The sequence below is a fragment of the Peromyscus leucopus genome, chromosome X, assembly GCF_004664715.2.
Source record: "Peromyscus leucopus breed LL Stock chromosome X, UCI_PerLeu_2.1, whole genome shotgun sequence".
Lineage (NCBI taxonomy): Eukaryota > Metazoa > Chordata > Mammalia > Rodentia > Cricetidae > Peromyscus > Peromyscus leucopus.
Window position 1 is genome coordinate 7,846,887 of NC_051083.1, and position 24,595 is coordinate 7,871,481.

The following is a 24,595-nucleotide window of genomic DNA, read 5'->3' on the forward strand; positions in this document are numbered from 1 at the left end:
AAACACTCATATACATAAAATAAAAATATAGATAAAATTTTTAAAAGGCATACAAAATCATCCTACATAAAGGAAAACACTGACATATCTTTTGGTATACTAAAGGAGCATGAGGAGTTTGAGTGTAGGGATAACATGATTTTATAGCTTTAAGTCCAATATCTGAACATAATATATAATATATATGTACATATAGGATACACACACATATACCTATTAACATATGAACCACAAACACAACTGGGAAACATCTGTACCTCACACCAAAATGCTATACTGCTAAACCTGACTTCAATTGTATAGAACAGCAATTATTAGAAGAGGTTTCTGCAGTCAAAAGAACTATATACAAACACAAAGACCGAATGTTGTCAAAAAAAAAAAAAAAAAAAAAGTTTCTAAGCAAAAAAGGCTTGCCTAAGATATGCCTTTAATATTACAGTGATTTTCTTTTCACACAATTTTATGCAGTTTGAAGCATTGCAAATTCTGTTGGCATTTATGAGTATCTGGGACTAGTGCCTACAGAGGTCAAAAGAGGGCATCGAATCCTTGGGTAGGCGGGGGTGAGGGGGACACTACTGAAATTATAGACAGTTGTGAGCTATGACGTGAATGCTAGGAATTGAACCTAAGTCCAATGGAAGAGCAAGCAGTGCTCTTAACTGCTGAGGCATCTCTCCAGTCCCTTAATATCTTTATAACCAACATTAACTTTGGTTTTAAGAGGCTTTGACTTACTCAGTATTTCACAAATTATGTTACAAACATGTCATTTGCTCCACATGGCCTATGGAACTTGATTTATAATTAAAAGCTGAAATCTATATTCCCATGACATAAAATGAACTTTTAAAATTTCTCTTTAAAGTGCTTCATTCCTAGCTTTAGAATTTGTCTATTTACAATCCTGTGGAAAAGGGATGAATTTTTCCTATTTACTTGAAAATTATTTAGAACAATATTTCGATTCTAAGCCCAATCCAGAATGTTTTGATTAAACAAGAGTTGGAGGTACCGCTATTCAAACCAGAAAACAATATGCCAACGGTTCCAATATACCACCAGCAGTGTTAAATAGCCAAAACTGGTATCTGCATTCAATGAAGACAGCTATAGTCTTTTAATAGTTACATGCTAGCGCTGGGCAAGGTGGTGCACACCTTTAATCCCAGAACTTGGGAGGCTGAGGCAGGTGGATCTGTGTGAGTTCCAGGACAGCCAAGTCTACAGAGAGAAACCCTGGAGTGGGTTGCAAGTTAGCAACAGGCTATTATCAGCTTTTACTCTATACCAGGGACTCTCATATGGCTACAGTACTAACTACAATGCTCACTAAAGTTAGGGTGCAACAAGGTTTTCGTTTTGTTTCAATTTCAACTTCTTAAGGGAATACAGAGAACAGACCTAACAGGGCCTGGCAACTCTCCCTCCCCAGACAATTAAAATAAGAAAAGAAATACTTCAGGCTGAAGAAGTTATATTATTTGTAGAACCTTAAAAACAGGGCTTTATGTATTACCCAAGAGAAGGAAAGGTATGCCAGATAGTGTTGCAAATCAAAGGATTTTTTTTTTCTTTTCGCTGTTATAGTCATTCTAAAAGTATAATTTAAAATTTAAAAAAAAAGATCTAAAACAAATAAATGTAGGATGAAAGTATTTGGTTCTGGAAGGGCACGTGAGACATTCTTGACTAAACTGACTTAATGTCTTCTCAAAGCCCTCAAACTTAGCTCATCAGAGTCTTTTTCAATACAAAGCTGCTATTGTGACTGCTCCTAGGAGAGACTATTTCACATTAATGGCTTCCTAATAGCTACCAGATCCTGACTATATTCACTGAAAAGGGGGTTCTTCTTTGAAATTATACCAGTCCGATCTCTTAAAAGTTTCTCTAACAAAAAAGAAAGACAAAACACATTATACTACTGATACTCAAATCTTATTTCTAGCTATTCTTCCTGACTCTGGGCCTACACCAACTGAAATCCCTTGGTTAACTCCCAACTCAGTATACTCTTAAATCAATTTTCACCTCCCAAATTCAAAACCTGCTGTTAATTTTTTTTTTCTTTTTCTTTCTTTCTTTTCTAGTCTTTTTGTTGTTGTTGTTGTTTGTTTGTCGAGACAGGGTTTCTTTGTGCTGTGATTTAAGACATGTGCCACCACTGCTTAACTGTGGTATTACCTTCATCACTTATTTTAGTCAACAAACTAACTGTAGTAGTTTGGATATTAAATGTCCCCGATGGGTTCATGTGTTTGAATATTTGGCACTATTTGGGAAAGCTGTGAAATCTTTCTTGAGGTAGTTTCTTCATACTGTCCACTCTCTGCCACCTCAGGTTTCTGTCCCCATGTCTTCTATGCCATGAAGGACTGCATCAACTCAAACTGTAAACCAAACTAAGCCTTTCTTCCCTGGAATTGCTATTTGTCAGATACTTGATCATGACTTCAAGATAAGTAACTAATACAGTAATTAAAGCAATTAATAAGGAATTTCTTCCCATATCAACTCAGTAGTTAGTAATCTCCTTAAAATTCTGTAGCCAGAATTTGTAACCCCATCTACCCATCCCTTCCTTTCTAAGAATTCATTTGTCCTTCTGCTCTTACTCAGGTTTTTCCCATGTAACCATACCATTTCATCTCCCAAATCCTCACTGTTACTAGTATTTTGCAAATGCAGAAGTGACTCACTAAAAATTTTAATAGCCGAGCAGTGTAGTGCACACCTCTAATCCCGGCACTTGGAAGGCAGAGGCAGGCAATTGAGTTGGAGGCCAGCCTGGTCTACAAAGTGAGTTCCAGGATAGCTAGGGCTACACAGAGAAACCATGTCTCAAAATATAAAAAAGAAAATTTTAAAAATATAATTATAATAATAAACTAGACCCAGTATGTGTCCAATATGCACAAATGACCAGAATGAGGCAACCTAATTTTCAAGTTCTTTCCACTGAGTAAGTAACTTGTAGCTATTCAAAATAAAGATGATATGCACATGATTCATACTGTAAAATAATATTTTGGAGCATAACCTTCTTTAAAGTGAAATTAGATATACTGATTGCTTAATAAAGTTGCGGTTTAACCCCAAATTTAACTACAAATTTAAGCCATTATGCGTAAATACTAATAGTCACTATTTAAATCCAAAAGAGCTGTGCTCTTAAAACTTCTGGGAAAGAAATTTGTGATGTAAGAAATCTGTAATTACCCTAGCCTCCCTGTATGGAGCATATTTACTGCCACATATATAATCAGTTAGGACTTTTTCTAATATGTATTTCATAGATACTAAAGTATTTCAGACATTTTACTACTTTCTATACATAATCGAACTCAGAGAAGTAAATGTCAAATATAAAAACAAAACTTGACAGGTAAAGTAGAGAAATGCAACCATTAGTAAATGGCTACATAAATCAATTGAGCTATCAACAGGCAAAGTTAACAAGTTAACAAGTAGTAGGAAAAGGAATGAATAAAGAAAAGATATCTCCTTCACAAGTGAGGAAAAACGTATAGAAAGCAGCCAGGAATAACATCATGTCAAAAGTAACAACAGTGTTCTATCCAATTGAAAACAAAGTTCCACTGCGAGTGACAGTTAAGGAAGGTTTATTTCATAAGAAATGAAGTAGCTTCCGATTTCCACAATCAAAAATTTGAATTCCTGCTGGCCATAAAAAGTCAAGGAAAGTCTTAAAATATAATAAAAGAACTAACAGTTGTTCTGAAGGAAGAAATACACAATGTAACTAAAAGTAGAAAAAAAATTACTAAAACTTTTACCAGAATACTGCTCTAATGGTTTTTAATATATGCTTAAACACACAAAAGAAACAAGTATTAAGTATTAAGATTCATCTCATAAGGCTTACTATCTGGTAATGAACACATCTTTATTTGTAGACCTCATCCTGGACTTAGTGGTATTGCTACCAATAACAGATACATTTGAGTATGAAGCTCATTAAAGAAAAGTTTAAAAATACAGAACAGGCCTTTCTCACTCTATTTGTTACAACCAATTCAAAAAATAAGCCTATATAGCTTCTAAGACATATCAATATTATGTCAATCCTTTAGTGAAGAATTAATTTCTTCTCTTAGTATCTTGCTATAGGCCAAATCCAACACTAAGTCTTAAGTTTAAAAACTTTCAACAAATTTTTCTAAACTACTGGAAGACAAGGGGAACTTTCCAATCACCTTTTTAAAAGGTAAATCCTATAGGTGAGATATTCTCCCTCAATATACTCCAAGACCAGGATTTTCAAAAATGTCAGAAGAGGTAAGATATGAACATCATGAAAGAAAGAGAACACACCAGATATGAAGAAGGAATATTAATTGTCATATTAATTGTCACTGTCTCCAGACAACTGAAATAACAAAAATGTAAGGTCAATATAAAGAAAATATAAAGAATCGTAGATATTTTGAAATTTAATAGTATGGATAAAATTAATAGCTAATATTCAAATTCCTAAGATGTATTTCTTGAGTTCATAATAGCTTGACTACATGAAACAAACTGTGCATCTATAATAATAAAAAAATAAAATGAAGCATTTCTGTGGCAACATCCCTGCTGGGTTACACCTGGCCTGGCTCCAGAGAGTAGCACCTAGCCCTAATCCATCTTTTGTTTAGCAGATAAGATACCCTTTGTTTCTCTTGTCTGAGAGTCTCCCAAGGATACAAAGCCTATGCAAAACTTAGTTCAGGAAACCCGGAAAACTGTGGTACCTGGTGAATCAAGAAATTTGTATAGGGCTTTGCATTTCTGGAAGCTCCTTTCAGGTTGTTTTGAACATATGGAAATCAACTGGCTAAAGTGTAAACATGGAAAAAAATAAAAATGCCCTGGGCAAAGGGAAAGTATTTCAGTCCTTAGAAGCTGGATCTCCCTGCAGCTGCAAAAGGCTAGATTCATTCTTAAGGTGCTTCAAAAGACACAATGAACACACACATACACGTGTGGAGACACATTTCATACATTCAAAGATGGTTTCTAAGAAGGAAGTGAATATCTTGTCTTGGTTTCTCTTTTTTGGCGTTAATATATCAGCATTTAAAACTGAGAATAAAATTTTCAAGTTTTGAACCAGGTATAGTGGCTCATACTTGTAGTCCCAGCACTCAGGCATTGAAACAGGACTGGAAGTTCTAGACCAGCCTAGTCTCTACACAGTAAGATGTAACCTGAGCTACAAAACAAGACCCAATTTTAAAAAGGATTACTTTGTTTTAGGTTTTATGTAGGATAGAAGATCAAATCAGACACCCAGAAATGAAATAGTTTCCAGTAAAATAAAAACAAGGTGAACTGCTTTTTTGTATAAAAGTATGCTGACTATAAGAAGACAAAGTGGCCAGGGCGGTGGTGGCGCACGCCTTTAATCCCAGCACTCCGGAGGCAGAGCCAGGTGGATCATTGTGAGTTCGAGGCCAGCCTGGACTACCAAGTGAGTTCCAGGAAAGGCACAAAGCTACACAGAGAAACCCTGTCTTGAAAAAAACAAAAAAAAAAAAAAAAAAAAAAAAAAAAAAAAAGAAGACAAAGTGATCAATGAAGTGACGTACTAAGGCATTCAGAGAAAACAACTCAATTTCAGTTTTTTTTTAGACAACAAACTTCTTTCCTAAAATATTTGAGTCCACACTATAAGTAGACATTTTAACATTTTATAGCCTCTTCCACTTCATTATCTAGCCATTTAAACCATAACAATACCTGGTAAAGAGCCAGATTTTTTATTTTAAAAAAGTATCATTTAAGTTAAACCCATTTCTGTTCAAATGTCCTTTTTTATTCTCATCTCATCCCTTTCACCTTAACCCCTTCAATCACATATTATCTTCAAATATCACAATCCATAACTTCGGCTTTAAAAAAAAAGTTGGGGAGTCCTTTTAAAAACTACCAAAATGGGCAGAGGCAGGCAGATCTCCTTGAGTTCGAGGCCTGCCTGGTCTACAGATAGCATTCTAGGGCAGAAAGGGATACACAGAGAAACTGTGTCTCAAAACAAAACAAAGAGCCAGTGAGATGGTTCAGTAGATAAAGACCAATAATCTGACTTAAATCCCTGGGACTCACATGATGAAAGGAGAGAACCAGTTACCACAAGTTGTCCTCTGACCCAAAGGCATGGGATAGATAAATTAGATGGATTAGGTAGACAGACAGACAGATGATCAACCTGAATGTTCCTTTAGGCAGCAAGATTTATTTTCTTGTAAGTGTATGTGTGTGTGTGTGTGTGTGTGTGTGTGTGTGTGTGTGTGTGTGTGTGTGTGTGTCTGTGCAGGTAGGTACCCAGTGAAGACAAAAGAGAATGTTGAATACCTGGAAGATGGACTTACAAGCAGTTTTAAGCCACCCAACATAGGTGATAGGACCTGAATTGATATCCTCTGGAAGGGCAGTAAATGCTCCTAAGCACTAAGCCAACTCTCCAGCCCCAAAATTTAAAAGTTCTTAACTTGATATGCTTTAATAATATTTACATCGGTAAATATTAGAATTTCTCCCCTATCCTCAATACATTAAACAGATATACTGGCATTAACTGAAGAACATGGATCTTATTTTCATTTATTAGCTTCAAATGCAAGAAATAATTTTAGTAGTATACCAGGGTATAAAAATTAGGGGCAGTATAGAAACCATCTGTCAAAATTAGTGTCTTTTAGAGAAGTAGTCATAGCACATGGCTGCAAGTATGTAAAAAATAAGCAATTAACACAAACAGTATTAACAGGCAACCAAAAAAAAAAAATCACACCCCAAATTTATTGAATTTCATTAAAAAATCAACTAAATCCAACTGGAGACGAGTATTATCTGATGTAGGAAATAATTTTAAAAAAAAAAAAAAGCCAGATAGACTTATCACCCTGAAATAAAGGCTCATTCAAGTAATATTAAACCAGCTTACAAACTAAACAGAAGAGATATTTACTGGCCAATATAAGGGGAAAAAAATAACATCATGATTGAAAAATAAGGTCATTAACATCATATCTCTGAGGCTGAACAAACAGACTAAAACAAATAAAACAGACACACAAAACAAAAATATACACACAACCAATGAAGTCATGGTAGTACATACATATCACACATATCATAGGACTTAGGCGACAGGCGATAGAAAGATCAAAACTTCAGGGCTAGGGGCTGGAGAGATGGCTCAGTGATTTAGAGCAACAGCTACTCTTTCAGAGGACCCAGGTTCTATTCCCTGCACCCCTATAGTGGCTTACAAACTTCTATAATTCTAGTCCCTCGGGCACCAGGTAAACAAGTAGTAAACAGATACACACTCATGCAAAACATCCATACACATAAAATAAATAAAATTTAATTAAAAAAAAAAAAGAGTTCAGGACTAACTTCTGCTAGGTTCAAGGCTGGCATGGGTTGCATGAGATCCTATCTCAAAACAACGAGGGGAGGGGAACCACCGCACCGAAATCAAAACCAAACTGTACTAAAAAGTATAGTAAACTGAGAACTAAAGGACTGAAGCTGGACATGAAAGCACACACCTGTGAATCCCAGCAGTGGGGCTGAGACAAGAAGATAGCAAGTTCTAGATCAGCTCAGGCTAATAAGGCGATCCTATCTCACACTCCTTTATAGCTGGAAAAAAAAGGCTATAAGATACAGAATGATTATGTATACGTACATAAATGTTTATCCATGTACACCTTTATAACATATGTATGTTATAAACAGAATTATATAATATTTCATATTATATAACAAATTTATGTACACCTTCATAACAATTTTACGAGGTAGGCATGAGTATTCTGGCTTAGTAGACATAGAAAGAATCAGAAATTAGTAATTTTACTAAAATTACACAATTAGTTATGTATATGGCAGGATCAAATTTCAAAACCAAATCTGCCTGCTATGAGAGATCTTTATATAGTATCAAAATAGAATGAATCTGTTTTAGAGATATATTTTGATAAAAATATTATGAAACACTGGCTGAAATAAACCAGGAAGCTTTGGAATACATTTCATATATGGATAAAAGAATCTAGTAAGAAAATAAATTATTTTTATATAAATGTTTTTATCATTCAAAAAGTATTATACAAGCAACATCTCTTTAGGAAAACAATCAAGGAAATAAGGTAGAGAAGAACTGATCAGAAGCTGCAACTATAGCTCAGTGTTTAAAGAGTGTTTGTTGTACAATCATGCAGACTAGAGTTTGGATACCAGCTCCCATGTAATAAGCAGGATGTCTTATGAATGTCTGTAACTTCAGCTGTGAAGAGGACAAAGAAAGGAGAATTGCTGGGGCTTGCTGGCTTCCAGCCTAGCTGAGAAACTATGAGCTCTAGGGTTTAGGAAGAGACCCTGCCTCAAAGGAGTAAGTGGAGAGTGAAAAGGACATCCTCTTCTAGGTTCCAAGCATGCACACCTGCACATATATGCATATACTTCCACAAACACATAAATTTTTTTTAAAGATCTGATCTGTAATAGATGGAATATTCACAGTAACCTCACGACTAAAATATTTTGATTCATCTGATCCCTCCAGTATGTAGGAATAATATATTTAGGGACTTGATCCTTGCTCAAAGGTTCTAAGAATGACATCCTCGATAAACAATTAGGAATGGCCATGTGTTTTATTTCTAGCTAATGAGATGAAAGGTGAAATACTTCTGAAAAGATAAAACATGAAGATAGGATCATTCTCCTTAAAGAATGATGATCACTATCTATTGAGCATTACTAATAAATGATAGCACTATACTAGGCATAGAAACCAATTTATATGCCTATAAAAGTATCCCTCCTCCCCTTAAAAAAGTCAAAGTAGAACTAAAAGGAATCATCTTTGATGAAACTTCAGGCCAGTTTACTCAACTCATCCTGAAGGCTTGACTTCATACATGAGCTACTTAATTAAATTAAATGTATTTGTATTTGTGTGTGCATACATGTGTGGAGTTCAGAGGATAACATTCAGGAATCTGTTCTTTCTACCATGTGGGTCCTTGGGAATTAACTCATCAGGCTCAATGAAAGATCTTTTACCTGCTAATGCTGTAGCCTAAAAAGCATCTATCCCAACATACTGTGCTACGAAAAAGTCTAATGTGGTAGAAGAGTCATCAGACTCTTATCCAGATGGAGGTAATACTAGTGTTTAAAAAAAAAAAAAAACTGGAGGCAGTCTAAGGGGGAAGTGAACATACCCTCCTTCTAATTTCTACCTCTACTCACTGAATATTAAGCACTTATAATAATATACTAAAATAGCTGCTCTTGGACCAAAAATGCTGAGACCTAAAAATTTCCATATAAGAGACAATGAAAACATAATTTAGAGACAGAAAGCTTTACAAAATGAGTATCAATGCAAGGAAAAAATCAAATTAAAACCTTGACATTGTGGAAAAGAAAAATATCAAGAGCTCTTAAAACCACCCATGTTTGTAGAACTTTAATAAATATCTGGATGCTATCTATTATTTTAAACAAATGACAAAAAAAAAGGAAAGAAAAGAAAAGATTGCCCTTACTTAGAGCATTTTTGTTAAGATCAATATGCTCAAGATTCGTTATCTTTTTTTACCTTAGCCCTGAAACACTATACAGAAATATTCATAAGTGAAGCAGGAATGCTTCTAGTTAGCTTTGGAACACTGTACCTCCTGATTTAAGGAAACTTTTAGTATTGTTGCTTTCTTGAAAACAAGAGATTTTTATCCATACAATTACTAAAGTTCTCATTGTACTAACATTCAGGTATAGCTACATTCTATTACTTGGGACACATCTAATTACCACCCCCCCAATGCATACCCAGAATAAAGTTTGTTAAACTGCTACCAACCCTTCTGCAACTTAAGAGGGATATTTTGACAATATTGTGAAATGCTCAAGTTCATTTTGTGTAATAAAACATAGTTAAGAGTCTTTGATAGCTAATGAAAACTGACTATCCTGAAGGAACTTTTAAAGTTATAAATTTAGATATGTCACATTATAAGGTGACATATCTAAATTTATTTTCCACTTCAAAACCAATGATAAGACAGTATATTTTAAGAAAATACTCCACTAAGCTGAGGAAAACTGTAAATTCCAAGTATTCTACTCTCCACACTACTTAAAGGTATGCTGCGACCTATTCCTTTACTGCACTTACCTTCAACTTTTGTGGTCTAATTTTTTACAATCTATTTGTCTTAATGTTCTTGATTACTTAACTCTCATCAGCATTTTTCTTATAAAAGCATGAATAGTTGGAGAAAAACAGTATTTGCATAATTGTTCTAGATTTTTAAAGTAGAAAATTAGGAATACTTACAATTTAAAAACAAAAACAAAACACCTCTTGGCAGTTCCTTACTAGTGAGTTCAAATTACAGCCAAATGTGAAGTCATTCTTTATCTCTCTTCTCTACCCTTCCCACAACCTTTAGAATCATGACCAGCATGCAACAAAACTCAGCAATCATTATAGTCATTAAGTTCATAAAATTATAAGCTTGTCCTCTAGAACTTGTAATTTTTTCAAATTAAAATTTTTGGTCATGTAGGGAAGTGTTGTTTTCATGAAAATCCTAGTAATAATGTCAAAGAAGGCAGAAGAAACTTAATGTAAAATGAAAATTGGGAAAAATATTGAATGTCCACTGGTAAGAAGATACTCAACCAACAACATATTATCTTTCCCCAACAATAATTATACTTACAAACCAGCAGTCCAAATGCCATGAAAATACTCTTTTTATTATTTAAATACAAGACATGCCTTGATGGTTGAAGTGGACAAATCTATACAGAGTCATGTAAAGAAAAACGGTTGCTGGCCAGGTCACAGACAAAACATTACGTAGCTGTCTGTGACCTCTATAGTGACAATCACTTCAGGGAATTTCAGATGCCCCGCGACAGACCTTAACAAAACTTAAAATGAAAGTTTAATTATGGTATAATTAGTTACCGGGCAGCTCTCATATCAAAACACATTGTATTCTGAAACCCAATTTTTCTTCCAGTTCATAGTTGATGTACAGTTCCTTTATCTATATAAATTTTCTTTGAAAGCTCCAATATAAGTTTCAACATTTCTCAATGCTCTAATATTTAACAACAATCAGAGAAATAGAACATTGTATCTTTAAAAAAAAAAAAAAGAACCCAACAACCTACCTTCAAACTAGACTCATAGTCTGTGTTCACTTTGAACATAAGCCCAAGTCGTAAATGAATTTCCTTGGCTCGACAAAAGCTGGGATCAACATAAAGCACCTCCTGAAATGCTTTAATTGCCCTGAAAGAATATAGACATGAGATATCTTAACTTTTTAACACGTGCATGCATTTCTGCTTGGTAGTACAGTAAAACTTGCTTTATGCAAAGCTATTTTTAAATATCAGATTTATAAAAATAATGTAAATAAGTGTTATTAAAAACTGAAAAGGAGCACCTAAGCCTTTTATATAATTAAATGTACATGGCCTAATTCCATATAGAAGGGGAAAATTAAATTTACTCCAAATTATTCAAACAAACAGTATTTCATGGTTTAATAAAAATCTGTGTAAATAACTAGTTTCACTACTTCTGGAATGTCTTTGGAGAGGTAGAGAAGAGTACATAAGAAGGTTTGATTTTAAAGAAAGAGGGGAAAGTTGAGGGATTAATCCTATTTCTAGTCTATTATATAAAATAAGTCTTCCTTTTAAAACCTTGTAGTTTGATTTCCATGTTTTAGTGTACAATCCATTTGCATTTTATCTTTTATACTACATTAGTGAGGAGTCAAGTTTTCATTTCTATAGTAATATCTAAACTTCCACAATATTTATATTAAAGACCATCCTTACTTGAAAGCTCCATGGAAATGCTGACATCACGTGTATCTGTTTCTAAGTTTATATTCTAGTTAACTTTCCTTGTTGGTCCCTCAAATTCTCACTGTATAATTTCTTTAAAAAAAAAAAAAAGGTTTGCTTTCAAGGAGAACAAATTCAGGGAAGAGATTCTTTTTACTGAATGGATTTCTATTTCGTCATTGCTTAACTTGATCATGTTAATCACCACCTGTTCAAAAGGAGTATTAAACAATGACAAAATGCTTTGAATTTTAAAAGCTATAAATCTTCTGGCACAAGGATGTAGTTCAGATAGTAGAGTACATACTTAGTATGCAAGAAGCCCTAAGTTTGATCCTCAGTACCTCATAAGCCCAGTGTGGTGATTCACTGCTGTATACTAGTACTCAGAAGGTAGAGAGGAAGGAAGATAATGAGTTTGGGGTCAGCCTGGGCAACTGAGACCCTGTCTCTAAAATAGAAATGTCACAAATGTTCATATAACTACAAAGCAGGAAACAGTAAAATAAAATACCAAAAAAATCATCTACTGAGTTATGTTGAATAGTATTTAAATCCTTCTATTGGTTTAAAACTTCTACCAAATCATATATTCTACCAGTATAATATTGTTTGCAAAGCTTTTTAAGAGCTAGTATTCATCCTATAGTCATTAAGGTGGCTATTTTGTATTTTTGGTTGTGAGCCTAGCCTTTAACGGCTGAGCCATCTCTCCAGCCCTAAGGTGGCTATTTTGAATCTTAGCGTTTTCCAAAATAAAAGCTAACCCTTTGTACAAAAATATTATGCCACAAAATAATTCATGTTTTTGGTAACTTTATTCTGATGAATCACACCTTATCTAGTTTTTAATAAAAATAAAAATAAAAAAAAACGAGTGACTACATGCACATTTATTTACAAATGTTAAAGACTTCTACTAGGCAGTTCATTTGGCAGAAGGAACATAGGTTTCACATCAGACCTTTACACCTGTTTATGGTAGTACTTGACTTTCTTCTTGAAGAAATAGGTAATCATCTGTTAGATGATTTTTAGTAAGAGGGTGGGAAATGTATAATACAAGAGAGGGGGGTCAAAGGGTGACAGAAAAAAAGAACTAAGGGGAAAATGTATCAATCAATGCAAGCACAATGAAAGAAGACAGTATATATTTGTGGGCAGAATCATCAACACGGTTAGAAAGAGGGACTGAGAGCTCAGTGGAAAAATGTGAGTTCCTGGCTTCAGATCTAGCAGCAGCCATTTGCTCTCCATAAGGACAAACAGTCAGGAAGATAACACTTACCAACAAATGATACCAATTCGAACAAATACGGTATGCCTGAGAAACAGTATGCAGAAAGGGTTCAGAAGCTTCTAGGGTGGTGGTAATGTTTTACTGCTTCACCCAGGTGATGGTTATATTAATGTTTTGGTTTTTTTTAACAATAGCATGTTACAATATGTATTCTCTATTTAGATCATTTAAGGTATACTAACAAAAACCTTGACCAAGATATAAGGATGTAGCTGAGCTGGAAAAGTGCTTGCCTAGGTTCCAGTCTCAGCCCTGAGGAAGTGAAGGCAGGAAGATTAAAAATTAAAGGTCAACCCTGGCTACCTAACCAGTGAGCTTAAGTCTAGCCTGGGACACATGAGACTCTGTCTCAAAAAATATAAAAATCATGACTAATGCTTCACAATGTCCTTATGAGATAAGTCAGAAAAACAGCTAAGCAATGTCCACATGTGACAATAAAAACCCCACACAGGTCTGATGCATAGACATGAAAGAAAAGTGGAAAGGCAGAAAAGCAGTTAGGAAAGAAAAAAAGAAGAGTTTATGAGGGGGAAAAAAGACTACATGACAGCAGTTAACAACGCACCTGCAAAAATATTTCCTGTTCTGTCTCAATTCAAATTCTAGTTATTCCCCTAAATGTATAGTGTTTATGGATGTAGACAAACATGGTTTTACTTTAACATAATCTCTGAGTAGGCAATCAGCCTAGATTCGGAAACACTAAAAACACATTAGGCTCAGTCTATGTTCACTCTTTAAGATCTAAAAGTGTCAAAGAGAGACACACGTGACACGCACAAATGCATGCACAGCAATATATATTCTAATCAAGTTCTCCTTAATGTTATAATAACAATCTTCAGTATCTCATTACTAGAATATTGATAAAAATTCCTTTTAAAAAATGTGTGTGTGTGTGTGTGTGTGTGTGTGTGTGTGTGTGTGTGTGTGTTTGTCTGTCTGTGTGTGTCTTCTGGCTTACATTTATTTCCTCAAACAGGTAAGTCTTGTAATCACCTTGTAACTATAACACTAATAACTTAATAATCACACCTTTCTGTTACATTTAACATCTGTGGGAAGCTGTCAGTCAGCTCCAATCTCAGCTGGCTGTTGCTGTTCTTCCTCAGCTGTAAGACAGCTTATCTCAAAATTTTCTTTCTGCAAATACTGGTACTCTTTCTTCACTATTTCTTTATACTATATGTTCTCCTGATCCAGAGTTTTTGTTTTTTGTTTTATAGCTTCCTTCTAAACCACTATTATCAAGATTCGCCATACAAATTCAGTACCACTTTTTTTTTTTTTTGCTTAGTATTAAAACTAGTTAGTTCCAATCTATAATCAAATCATTTTGTTTTCAACCTATGGTGTATTGTCTCCAGTTTTTCAAAGTTTGTTCCTACAAGTCTCCATCATTCTTTTCTTCTTCTCTAAATCATCAAGAAGAAGAACAAATCAACTTAACAGATGTTAACTGATGCCATCACTTGAATACAACCAATAAGGCTATTGAAAAACTCTACAGTCTCTTTACTGATCAGGACTCCTCACCTAACAGACAATATATTTATTCACATACCTAAGTTTGGTTTCCTGCCTAAATTTTTGCTGGTTTTTCTCTTGTGTGACACTTGAGCATTCCACATCCAAAAAAAACAGAAGCGCACGAGTGCGCGCGGGGGTGGGGGGTGGGTGGGTAGGGGGGATAGGGAGTAGGGGGAGAATACCACTAAAGGTTATTCAAATTTTGGTTATTATCTTTGGTTCCTATCTTTCCAAAATACATAGAGAGCCAGACTATGGTCTCTGTAGCACAAACTAGAGAACATCACTATTAAATATTTTATTCTGACAGAATTTTACAACACGGTAAATGGCTACTAAAAACTGTATGAAATACTTTGATAATGCAATGCTTAGAAAGTTTCATCGTTTTCAAATAGGCAAAGCATATGTTCCACTGGAAAAAAACTTTTTAAAGGAACACATCACTGTTCCTAGTACTGTTGCTAATTTTAATAGTCTAGAAACAAGTTATATCACCAGATTATTTCTACTGATTTTTCCAGTTAAAGAACTGTTTCATTTAATCATTAAGTTTAAATAGAAAATTATATAAACCTAAATCCCCAATAGCACTAATTCCACAAAAACACACATTGCTAAATATACTTGAAAATAATGGTCACTTTTTAAACAGATTTCTAAAAAAAATTCAAAGTATAAAAAAAAGGAAGGAAGAAGGGAGAGAGGGAGGGACTGAAGGCAGGAGGGAAGCAATCATTTAGATCTATATAGCAAATAACAAAATGTCCCTACCACATTTTTGACACATTTGTAAAGAGAAGTAAGAAAACTTCTGGGGCTAATGCTATGTTCAGAGTGTTCCCTCAAAAATAGATGAAGGGTTAAATTAAAAAACAAATATTTCATACAAATTAAAAAATAGTCTAGCTCTAAATTAGTAGTAAAAATATATGTACACACACACACACACACACACACACACACACACACATATATATATATATATATATATATATATATATATATATATATACAGTATATAAGTACTCCCATACATAAACATTTAGAAACTTACAAGCTCTTTTTAAGAGAAAATTAGAAAGACTTCAAATAATCGAAAAGATAGGTGGGTAAAATTTTCAATGGAAAAGGAAAGAGAAAACTGATCAAACACGAAATGGTATGAACAAAGTACAGTGGTTAAAAAAATGCTTCTGGCCGGGCGGTGGTGGCGCACGCCTTTAATCCCAGCACTCGGGAGGCAGAGCCAGACGGATCTCTGTGAGTTCGAGGCCAGCCTGGGCTACCAAGTGAGTTCCAGGAAAGGCGCAAAGCTGCACAGAAAAACCCTGTCTCGAGAAAAAAAAAAAAAATGCTTCTGGTCTCTTTAGGAAATGCTGATGTAGTGTGATGTGACTAGCACAAAAAATAAACTTGGGCAAGAACTGGGCTACAAGGATCATTTCAGATTGAATTAGAAGAGGCAGGAAATGTGAGAGTTAGAAAGAGCACACTGCAGGTGCATGTGCTGACATTTGCTAGTGAATCACCGCCCTCCTCTCTCTAGCCCTCTTTAGAAAACCTTCAATCACCACTATAATAACTAGGGCATATTCTCCCCTTCTATACTGTAAAATTTATATATTTACCCCTAATTCCCCTGAAGTTTAACTAATCAAATTCTCTCTGGTAATCTTTGTGTCACTAGTAAACTAAAGATTGTCAGAACTGCCTTAGTTAAATTTTCTAGGTTTTTTTCCCCAAAAGTAGATTATAAAATAAAATCAGCATATGTTAACATCAACTGTTTATTGGTAATAAAATTTTGAACTAAAAGCATAGCTCAAAAATAAACATTAAATGTGAGGTTTTTGATCAGACTACTTGCCAGACAAGCCTCAGGATCAATGATATCAAAACTGCATTAGTTTTATTTTTTTTCCCTATTCTGTTTTATCCTATCAGAAAGCTTTGAAACCATCCATAAAACCACCCATCATTTTCCTTATTACACTCAGTGAAAGGATATATAGGAGAGCAGAAATTCCTTTACCCTTAAGAACATACAGGACTGAGTGCTGTAGAAATAAATCCTGAAAAGCTGTACTAGTAATGTGTTAACATCTGTCCTTTAAAGCTCATCTACACCTTATTCTTATAGATATTTGATATCCTACCATAGCTGTCAATTACATTTGGGAACCTAAATTGCAAAATCCTATGCATGAAGCACAGAACTATGTATCTCTTACATTTGCCACAGTAAGACCAATGGAAAGGATACTAACAGAACAAACCAGAGATAGCTGATAAGGGCTTTTAGAGAGATACATTTAAGGATATGGCTATAACCTGTACTGAAAGGAATAGTTTCTATTCCTTCAATTATACTTTCAAAAGAGTTAATTTTCCTCATCTTTTTCTGCACGTCTAAATTTCCCTTTTCTGTTTATTGAGGGATATAGGTTTCCCATAACCTTTATTTCAAAGTAACCCAAGTAACTGACCACTTTCATGCACACATGCATGTACAAATAAAGGAACTACTTTTAAGGAGACCAATTCCTAGTTCTCTTCTGCACATATTTTATCATGTGTTTCCATGTCTTTCTTTTTCATTCTAGGCATCTTAGCTTAAGCGCCTAGATTTCTGAGTATTAATAATAATAAAAGAGCTGAATAATCAAAATTCAAATAAGGATCTAAGATTTGCTCTAATGTAATAGAACCTGCTATGAGCTCCTCTGCCTAAGAAGAGGCTGTTTCACATGAACTATGAACCAATGGCTGAGGGGCCCCCAACTGGATCAGGCCTTCTGAATAAGTGAGACAGTTGATTGGCTTGATCAGTTTGGGAGGCAATTAGGCAGTGGTACTAAGTCCTGTGCTCATTACATGAGTTGGCTGTTTGAAACCTGGAGCTTATGCAGGGACACTTGGCTCAGTCTGGGAGGAGGGGACTGGACCTGCCTGGACTGAGTCTACCAGGTTGATCTCAGTCCTTGGGGGAGGCTTTGCCCTGAAGGAGGTGGGAATGGGGGGGGGCTGGGGGGAAGGGGAGGGGTGGGAGAGGGGAGAACAGGGGAACCAGTGGCTGATACATAGAACTGAATGGTATTGTAAAATAAAGGGGGGGGGGAGAAGAGGCTGTTTTACTAGAAAAGCTAAAGAATTTATTTCAATGAAATGGACCAAAAAAAAAAAAAATCAACTCCCAAAGAAAAAATGAACAGCATAATCTGTCAAGAAAGAGGTTAACTATAAAAACTTAGTTAATGAAGTTGCTCCTAGTAATATATTAAGTAACCATCACCAACCTAAACACACATGTTGGTTAGACACATTATAAGATACTTTGTCTCATCAAATGCCAACAGGCACTATCACCAAATACAAACTTTATTTAAATTCTACCTGTACAAAAAAAAAAAAAAAAAAAATACTATGAGACATTTTTTGTACAGGCAATTAAAGAAAAAAAAAACTTTTCTAAAAACAATTCCCAACAAATTTTAAAGAATTTGGTGTTCAACTAAAAGTTCCTAATAGCAGTCAATATTTATCACCAAATATGTAACTGAGTATAAAGTAATTTCAATCTAGGTAAATTACTGTCAATTCAGTCTGTACTCTGACACTCTCTCCAAGCACTATTGAGTGTTCTCTAATTTTGCAGTTGTTCAAGCAATACCAAAACAAGCTAAAGTAGAAATGTCAGATGTAGATGAAGGGTGGGAATGTTGACCAGCAAGTAAGAGAACATAGCACCAGGGAGAACTTATGGACAAAGGGTTAAGGTATATTATTTCAGGAAACAGCCATAGCACTGTAATTTAAGATAATAAAATGGTGATGACCAAGTATAGATCAACAGAGGTCACAAACTTATTAAATAATAACTGAACCTCACAACTAATTTTGTTCTTACCTTCAATGTATGTGAAACCCGGCTGGTCTGAGATCATAATACCTATTCTTAAACTGTAGAGTTCCTTGCTTTTTTTGTTTGTTTTCTTCTCCCACTTACATTATTTCCAATGGGCCATAAAGACTTACCAGTGTGCCCAAATATGAACTAAAAAACTGCTGCCTATGCTATGTGATAGTCTGCCTCTGCGATATCACCAGAGGCTGAGGCAGGAAGACTGCTGTGAATTTAAAAACAGTCTGCATTTCACAGTGATACTTTGTCAAAAGGAAAAAGAAAAGGAGAAAGGAAAAAAGAGAAAAGAAAGGCTGGATGTGGAAGTGCATGCCTTTAATCTCCACTGAGGCAGAGGCAAGGGGCAGAGGCAAAGAGGGGCAGAAGCAAAGGCAAAGGCAGATCTCTTTGAGTTCCAGGTCAGCCCTGACTGAATAGTAAGTTACACCTACTAATCTTAAAACTTGCAGACACAGTATAATGTGGGGGTGAGGGGAGGGATCTATGCTTGGAGAATCTGTATATAGCTTTGCTTCTGCCGCCAACTAAACAATTACATATACCAATTACATTAAATATACATCATCTTTCCCCCACCCACAAAAATTGAGAAGAAAAGCAAAATCACCTCTAAGACTACTTCTCTAGGTTTTTTTTTTTTTTTTTTTTTTTTTTTTTTTTGGTTTTTCGAGACAGGGTTTCTCTGTGTAGCTTTGCGCCTTTCCTGGAACTCACTTGGTAGTCCAGGCTGGCTTTGAACTCACAGAAATCCGCCTGGCTCTGCCTCCCAAGTGCTGGGATTAAAGGCGTGCGCCACCACCGCCCGGCTACTTCTCTAGTTTTAAAGTTTAGAATTTTTTATTCCATGGGTAGGATCTTTAAAAAAAAAAAATTACAAGATTTAAAAATCTTTGGTTTCAAATATGATGGACACTAAATTCAATGGACATTAAAGTTGTGGTGGTTTGAGCGAGAATGGCTTCCATAGGCTCATATATTTAAATGCTTGGTCCCCAATTGGTGTAAATGTTTGAGAATGATTAGGAGGTGAAGTCTTAGGAGGGGTTGGGGAGTTGAGGGGTGAGGGTGGGGTGTCACCTGTCTTTGAGGTTCCAAGAGCTGTTCCTATAGTTAGCTCTCTCTGTCTCCCACTTGTGGATCAGGATGTAAGCTCTCACAAACTGCCCCAGCACCACACCTGCCTGCTTGCTGCCACTTTCTCCATGATGATGGTCATAGACTCTAACCCTCTGAGAAATTGTAAGACCCTAATAAACTCTTCTATAAATTGCCTTGGTCGTGCTGTCTTATCACAGCAATAAAAAAAGCAACTAGGAGAGAAGTTTAATTTAGGATTGCTGTAAATGAAGAAATAACTTAAAAAAATCTTAAAACCAGGTATGGTGATGCATGCCTGTAATCCCAGCACTGGAAAGAAAGAGATGGAGGATCACCTTGAGTTTCATACTGGTACTGTCTACTTAGTAAAAATTCTGGGCTAGACGGACTACATAGTAAGTCACTGAGTTAGCCGGGCGGTGGTGGCGCACGCCTTTAATCCCAGCACTCGGGAGGCAGAGCCAGGCGGATCTCTGTGAGTTCGAGGCCAGCCTGGGCTACCAAGTGAGTTCCAGGAAAGGCGCAAACCAGCACAGAGAAACCCTGTCTCGAAAAAACCAAAAAAAAAAAAAAAAAAAAAAAAAAAAAAGTAAGTCACTGAGTTGGGTCCCGTGTTTCCCCCCCACCTCGCCGCTTGTTGTTTTTAAAAAGGGGGGGGGGTGCATGGAAGGGGCTAGAGCAAAATGGTGTAATTATTAGTTTAATTTCAAAAAAATAAAAATAAATGTTTAAAAAAGGTGAGGTTTGCCGGGCGGTGGTGGCGCACGCCTTTAATCCCAGCACTCGGGAGGCAGAGCCAGGCGGATCTCTGTGAGTTCGAGGCCAGCCTGGGCTACCAAGTGAGTCCCAGGAAAGGCGCAAAGCTACACAGAGAAACCCTGTCTCAAAACACCAAAAAAAAAAAAAAAAAAAGGTGAGGTTTTATAAAGATAATCATAGCTTTGTAAAGCTGACAAAGCAAAGCCATGTTCTTCTAGATGCTTAAAATACTCTGTATTAGAGCATAAAGGTATATCCCTAACAATGTGATATTTCTCTATATGATCAAAGCCAACCAACAGGACTAAAAGCTAGCAAATGTCTAAAGTTCCCTTTTTAAGCAAGATGGAGGAAATCATTGTCAATTCATGTTCTATGATATTCAGTATACACATTAAGTATATGACAGAGTTGTAATCTTTGGCCAAAGAAAGCAATCCCCTTCCTAAAGGACTTCAACCATACCCACTTAACTTAAAAAAAAAATGTAGCACACAGAAGAAACTAGAATGAAAATTAAAAATACCCATACAGGAAACATGCAATTCTTGTGTGACCTTCAAAATTGTCTAAAAGATTATATGATAATTTAATGATAATATGATAGTTTGATTATGTTTTTAAGAGTATGAATCTCCCTACTCAAATTCTATATTCTTTCTACTAGAGCATACTACTGTTTTGTCTGGTAAACAATAACAAAAAAAGAAAAAAGAAAAAAAAAAACAGTAATAGAAAGAAGGCCCCAGTAGCAGGGTCCCACATTTGACAGTCTACTAAAACTCAGGTGCTACTATCGTAACTCATTTTATAAGAGAGAACAGCCTTTAATCTGGTACTCAGTTACTAAAAGTTGGAGCATGCTAACCAGCGTGGGGCAGGATAGTAAGGCCAACTTTCTATACAACTCAGAAAAAGTTAAAAAATAAAATGAAGCTGGGTTGTGGTGGTGCATGTCTTTAACCCCAGCACTCGGGAGGCAAGCTGTGAGTTCCAGGCCAGCCTGGTCTCCAAAGTGAGTTCCAGGAAAGGCGCAAAGCTACATAGACAAACCCTGTCTTGAAAAAAAAAAAAATAAAAAATATAAATAAATAAGTAAGTAAGTAAGTAAGTAAAATGAAAATAAAAAATACTAGTCATCATGGATATTTCTCACATAGATGTTGGAATCTGAATTTAATTTATTCTCCATTTCAAATAACGTAGGGTTTGCCAGTCAACAAGGAGTAATGGAGAAATTTCAAAATCTTCCTTTATCTAACCCTCTTTGACCTTATATCATACATAGTCTATAGAAACACAAAAAGTTTAAGGTGGGTCAATACTTCTGAAGGAACAATCTAATCATCTCAGAAGATTACTGAAAACAGAAGAAAAGATTTACTGATAGTAACTATTTTATATTTAATACACACACACACATCAAAAAATATAAATAAATAAAAGCCAAAGAAACTAAAACAAGCTATTTATTGGAAACAACTGGAGTTAATTATCTGTATGGAATGTCAACTTACCACTGAAATGCATTGTAATGGAAGTAGACCAAACCAAGACCATATAAAAATGCAGCATTCTATAAAGGAAGGAAAAAGAGACTGTTAAGGAAAACATTTATATGTAATGTATATTATTATACTGTTGATGTAAAATATGATATTCACAATGTTTTAAGTTCTTGAAATTCTTATCTTGTGTAACAATATATTTACAATGTATTTTTTAAACACCAAAATGACAATTATGGTAAGCAGATGGCACAGAAGCCAATCAACTTGGAGAAATATTCTGGTTTCCATTTAACCAAATCTGTTCGGGGGGGTGGGGGGGTGGGGGTGGGGACCTAGCAGAATTCAATCAGCAAACTTAAAATAAACATCTATTCTTCAGAAGAAAGAAAATGCTTCAATGGTACAATCCTATTTTTTTCTTATTTGCACGTGTTATGTACATATGCTTTCTATGCCTCCTATCTCTCAGTCCCCAAATCTTGGAACTCTTTAATTTTATGTTCACCATCACCAGGGGAGAAAGGCTAAAATTCAACAGAAATTCATAATATAAATCTACAACAAATTTTACCATTAATAAAAGTATTATACACCAAAGCAACACCTAGTGAATTACATTTATGGGTTTAACCACTGATTCTTTTGGTAGTTTAAAAACAGGGACTACACTTATTCTTACCCATCTTATCTCCCTCTCACATGCAAATAGCTAATTATTTTTAGGTTTTTGTTGCTGTTGTTTTGGTTTCTTTTAGTTTTGTAGAGATAGGGACTTGTTATGAGCCTGGCTGATCTGGTACTCACTACACAGCCCAGGCTAGCCTTCAATTAGAAGCAATACTCCTCCCTCAGTTCCCCATGCGGATAACATGTAGCACCACACTTGACCATACTCATTTTATAAAATTGGCAAATGTTTGAGCATACATATATACTATATAAAAAATTAAGCAAATCTGTTTTAGTAAATCTTTCTAAAAGTCAAGCTTTCAAACTGTCCCTTTCTCAAAATTTCTATTAAATTGTTATAAATTTCTCTGCTTCCTTAAGCATTAAAAAATTTAAACTATGGGCTGGAGAGATCACTTAGCTATTAAGAACACATGTTTTTCCAGAAGACCTGAGTTCAATTAATTCCCAGCACCACATGGCAGCTCACAACCATCTATAACTACAGTTCTAGAATATACAATTTCCTTTTATAGCCTCCATGAGCATCAGGCACACACATAGTACAGATACACATGCAGGCAAAACACCAACACATAAAATAAAAATAAATCTCAAAAAATTAAAACTACCATTAAATTGCTTCTTTTTAAATTATGTTTTGTTATATTTTCCAAGAAGTATACCATTATCTAAAGTTTTCAGTGCTAGTTAGTAGTTTATTTGGTGAGTTAACCTAGCTGAACACCTGTAAGGAAGTGAAGAGGTCATGAAGGAGAAAAAGGAGGCCAATTAGGATGAATTATGGAGCTGATTATGGTTGTTGGTAACTGGGACTCAATCCTGCTGGAGATCTCTGGCAAATAGTGTGGAACATTCCTCAGAGTCATCTTGCTCTAAGTGTAAGGGAACCAGGGCACACAGCTCACAATAGTTATAAAACACTAACAAGAAAAAGAATGGGTGTTTTAAGTTTAAAGCCCCAAATGTAAACAGGTAGATGTTTTTTGCATATGATATTTTTAATAAAAATTTTACTAGGGCTATATTGTACATTTCCTTTGAAGTCTATGTGCCTTCTAAAAACATTGAAAAACATTTAACTACAATGTAAAATCTAATAATGTGGTAATTTACTTTCATTATATCCTCATTACCCCCAATTTTCTAAATGAGAACATTATATGTGACTAAGGGATACACAAAATTGAAGAGTTAAGAAGGTCTCAACATCCTTTTGAAAATCGATATTTAATTTCATTAGAACTGGTTTTTAATCAAAACCATTCACTTCTTATTCCATCCTCTCAAAGAATCTGAACAATACTGAAGAGGCTGTATAAAACTAACTAATATAAAATGTTATTTCCCCAATTCTCAAAAAAAAAAAAAATGTAATATATGACACGGGAGGAAAGATATAGATACTCCAAACACAGGAGCAGTTAAGAGTCACAAAATGCATTATCTATTAAGTCAAGACTTGAAAGAGAACTACTTTCTTGGAAGAAGGAAATATTGATTGAATCCCAACAAGTAACAGCGCATGGTGAGTGTGCATGTGCGTAGTTAACTGAAGTGAATTTCTACTTTCAGAACATATCTTACGTTCTTCCAATATCTTTACTTTGTTTATACTTCATCTTTTTCTCTCTCTTTAGGAAACTTCATGCCATCCCTGCCACACAATAATTCCATTTAAATATATACTATAAAGACCCATTTAAATACTATTTTCTCTGTAAAGCTTTGCTGCTTGACCACATCAAATTAGAGGTAATATCTCTAACCTCTAAATTTGTTTTTAGCACAACGTATCATGATACCATTGCTTAACAAGAACTTAGTTTTGTGCAGAATGGTAATATTTTCTATTTTAGAAGACTAACAACC

General features: G+C 35.0%; 1 protein-coding gene across 13 annotated transcripts in view; it reads right to left on the reverse strand.

Moving 5' to 3' along the window:
- Kdm6a (lysine demethylase 6A) overlaps window positions 1-24,595 on the reverse strand; it is a 152,594-nt gene that overhangs the window by 62,751 nt on the left and 65,248 nt on the right. For 12 of the 13 annotated variants that reach the window (XM_028854137.2, XM_028854135.2, XM_028854131.2 and 9 more), the window contains 2 exons: window positions 22,040-22,098; window positions 11,221-11,341 (listed from right to left, as the gene is read on the reverse strand). In XM_028854137.2, coding sequence (XP_028709970.1) covers window positions 11,221-11,341; window positions 22,040-22,098 — 180 coding nt within the window. Of the gene's footprint in view, window positions 1-11,220; window positions 11,342-22,039; window positions 22,099-24,595 lie in introns of those variants that run through there. The other variant, XM_037198962.1, reaches the window with a different exon arrangement.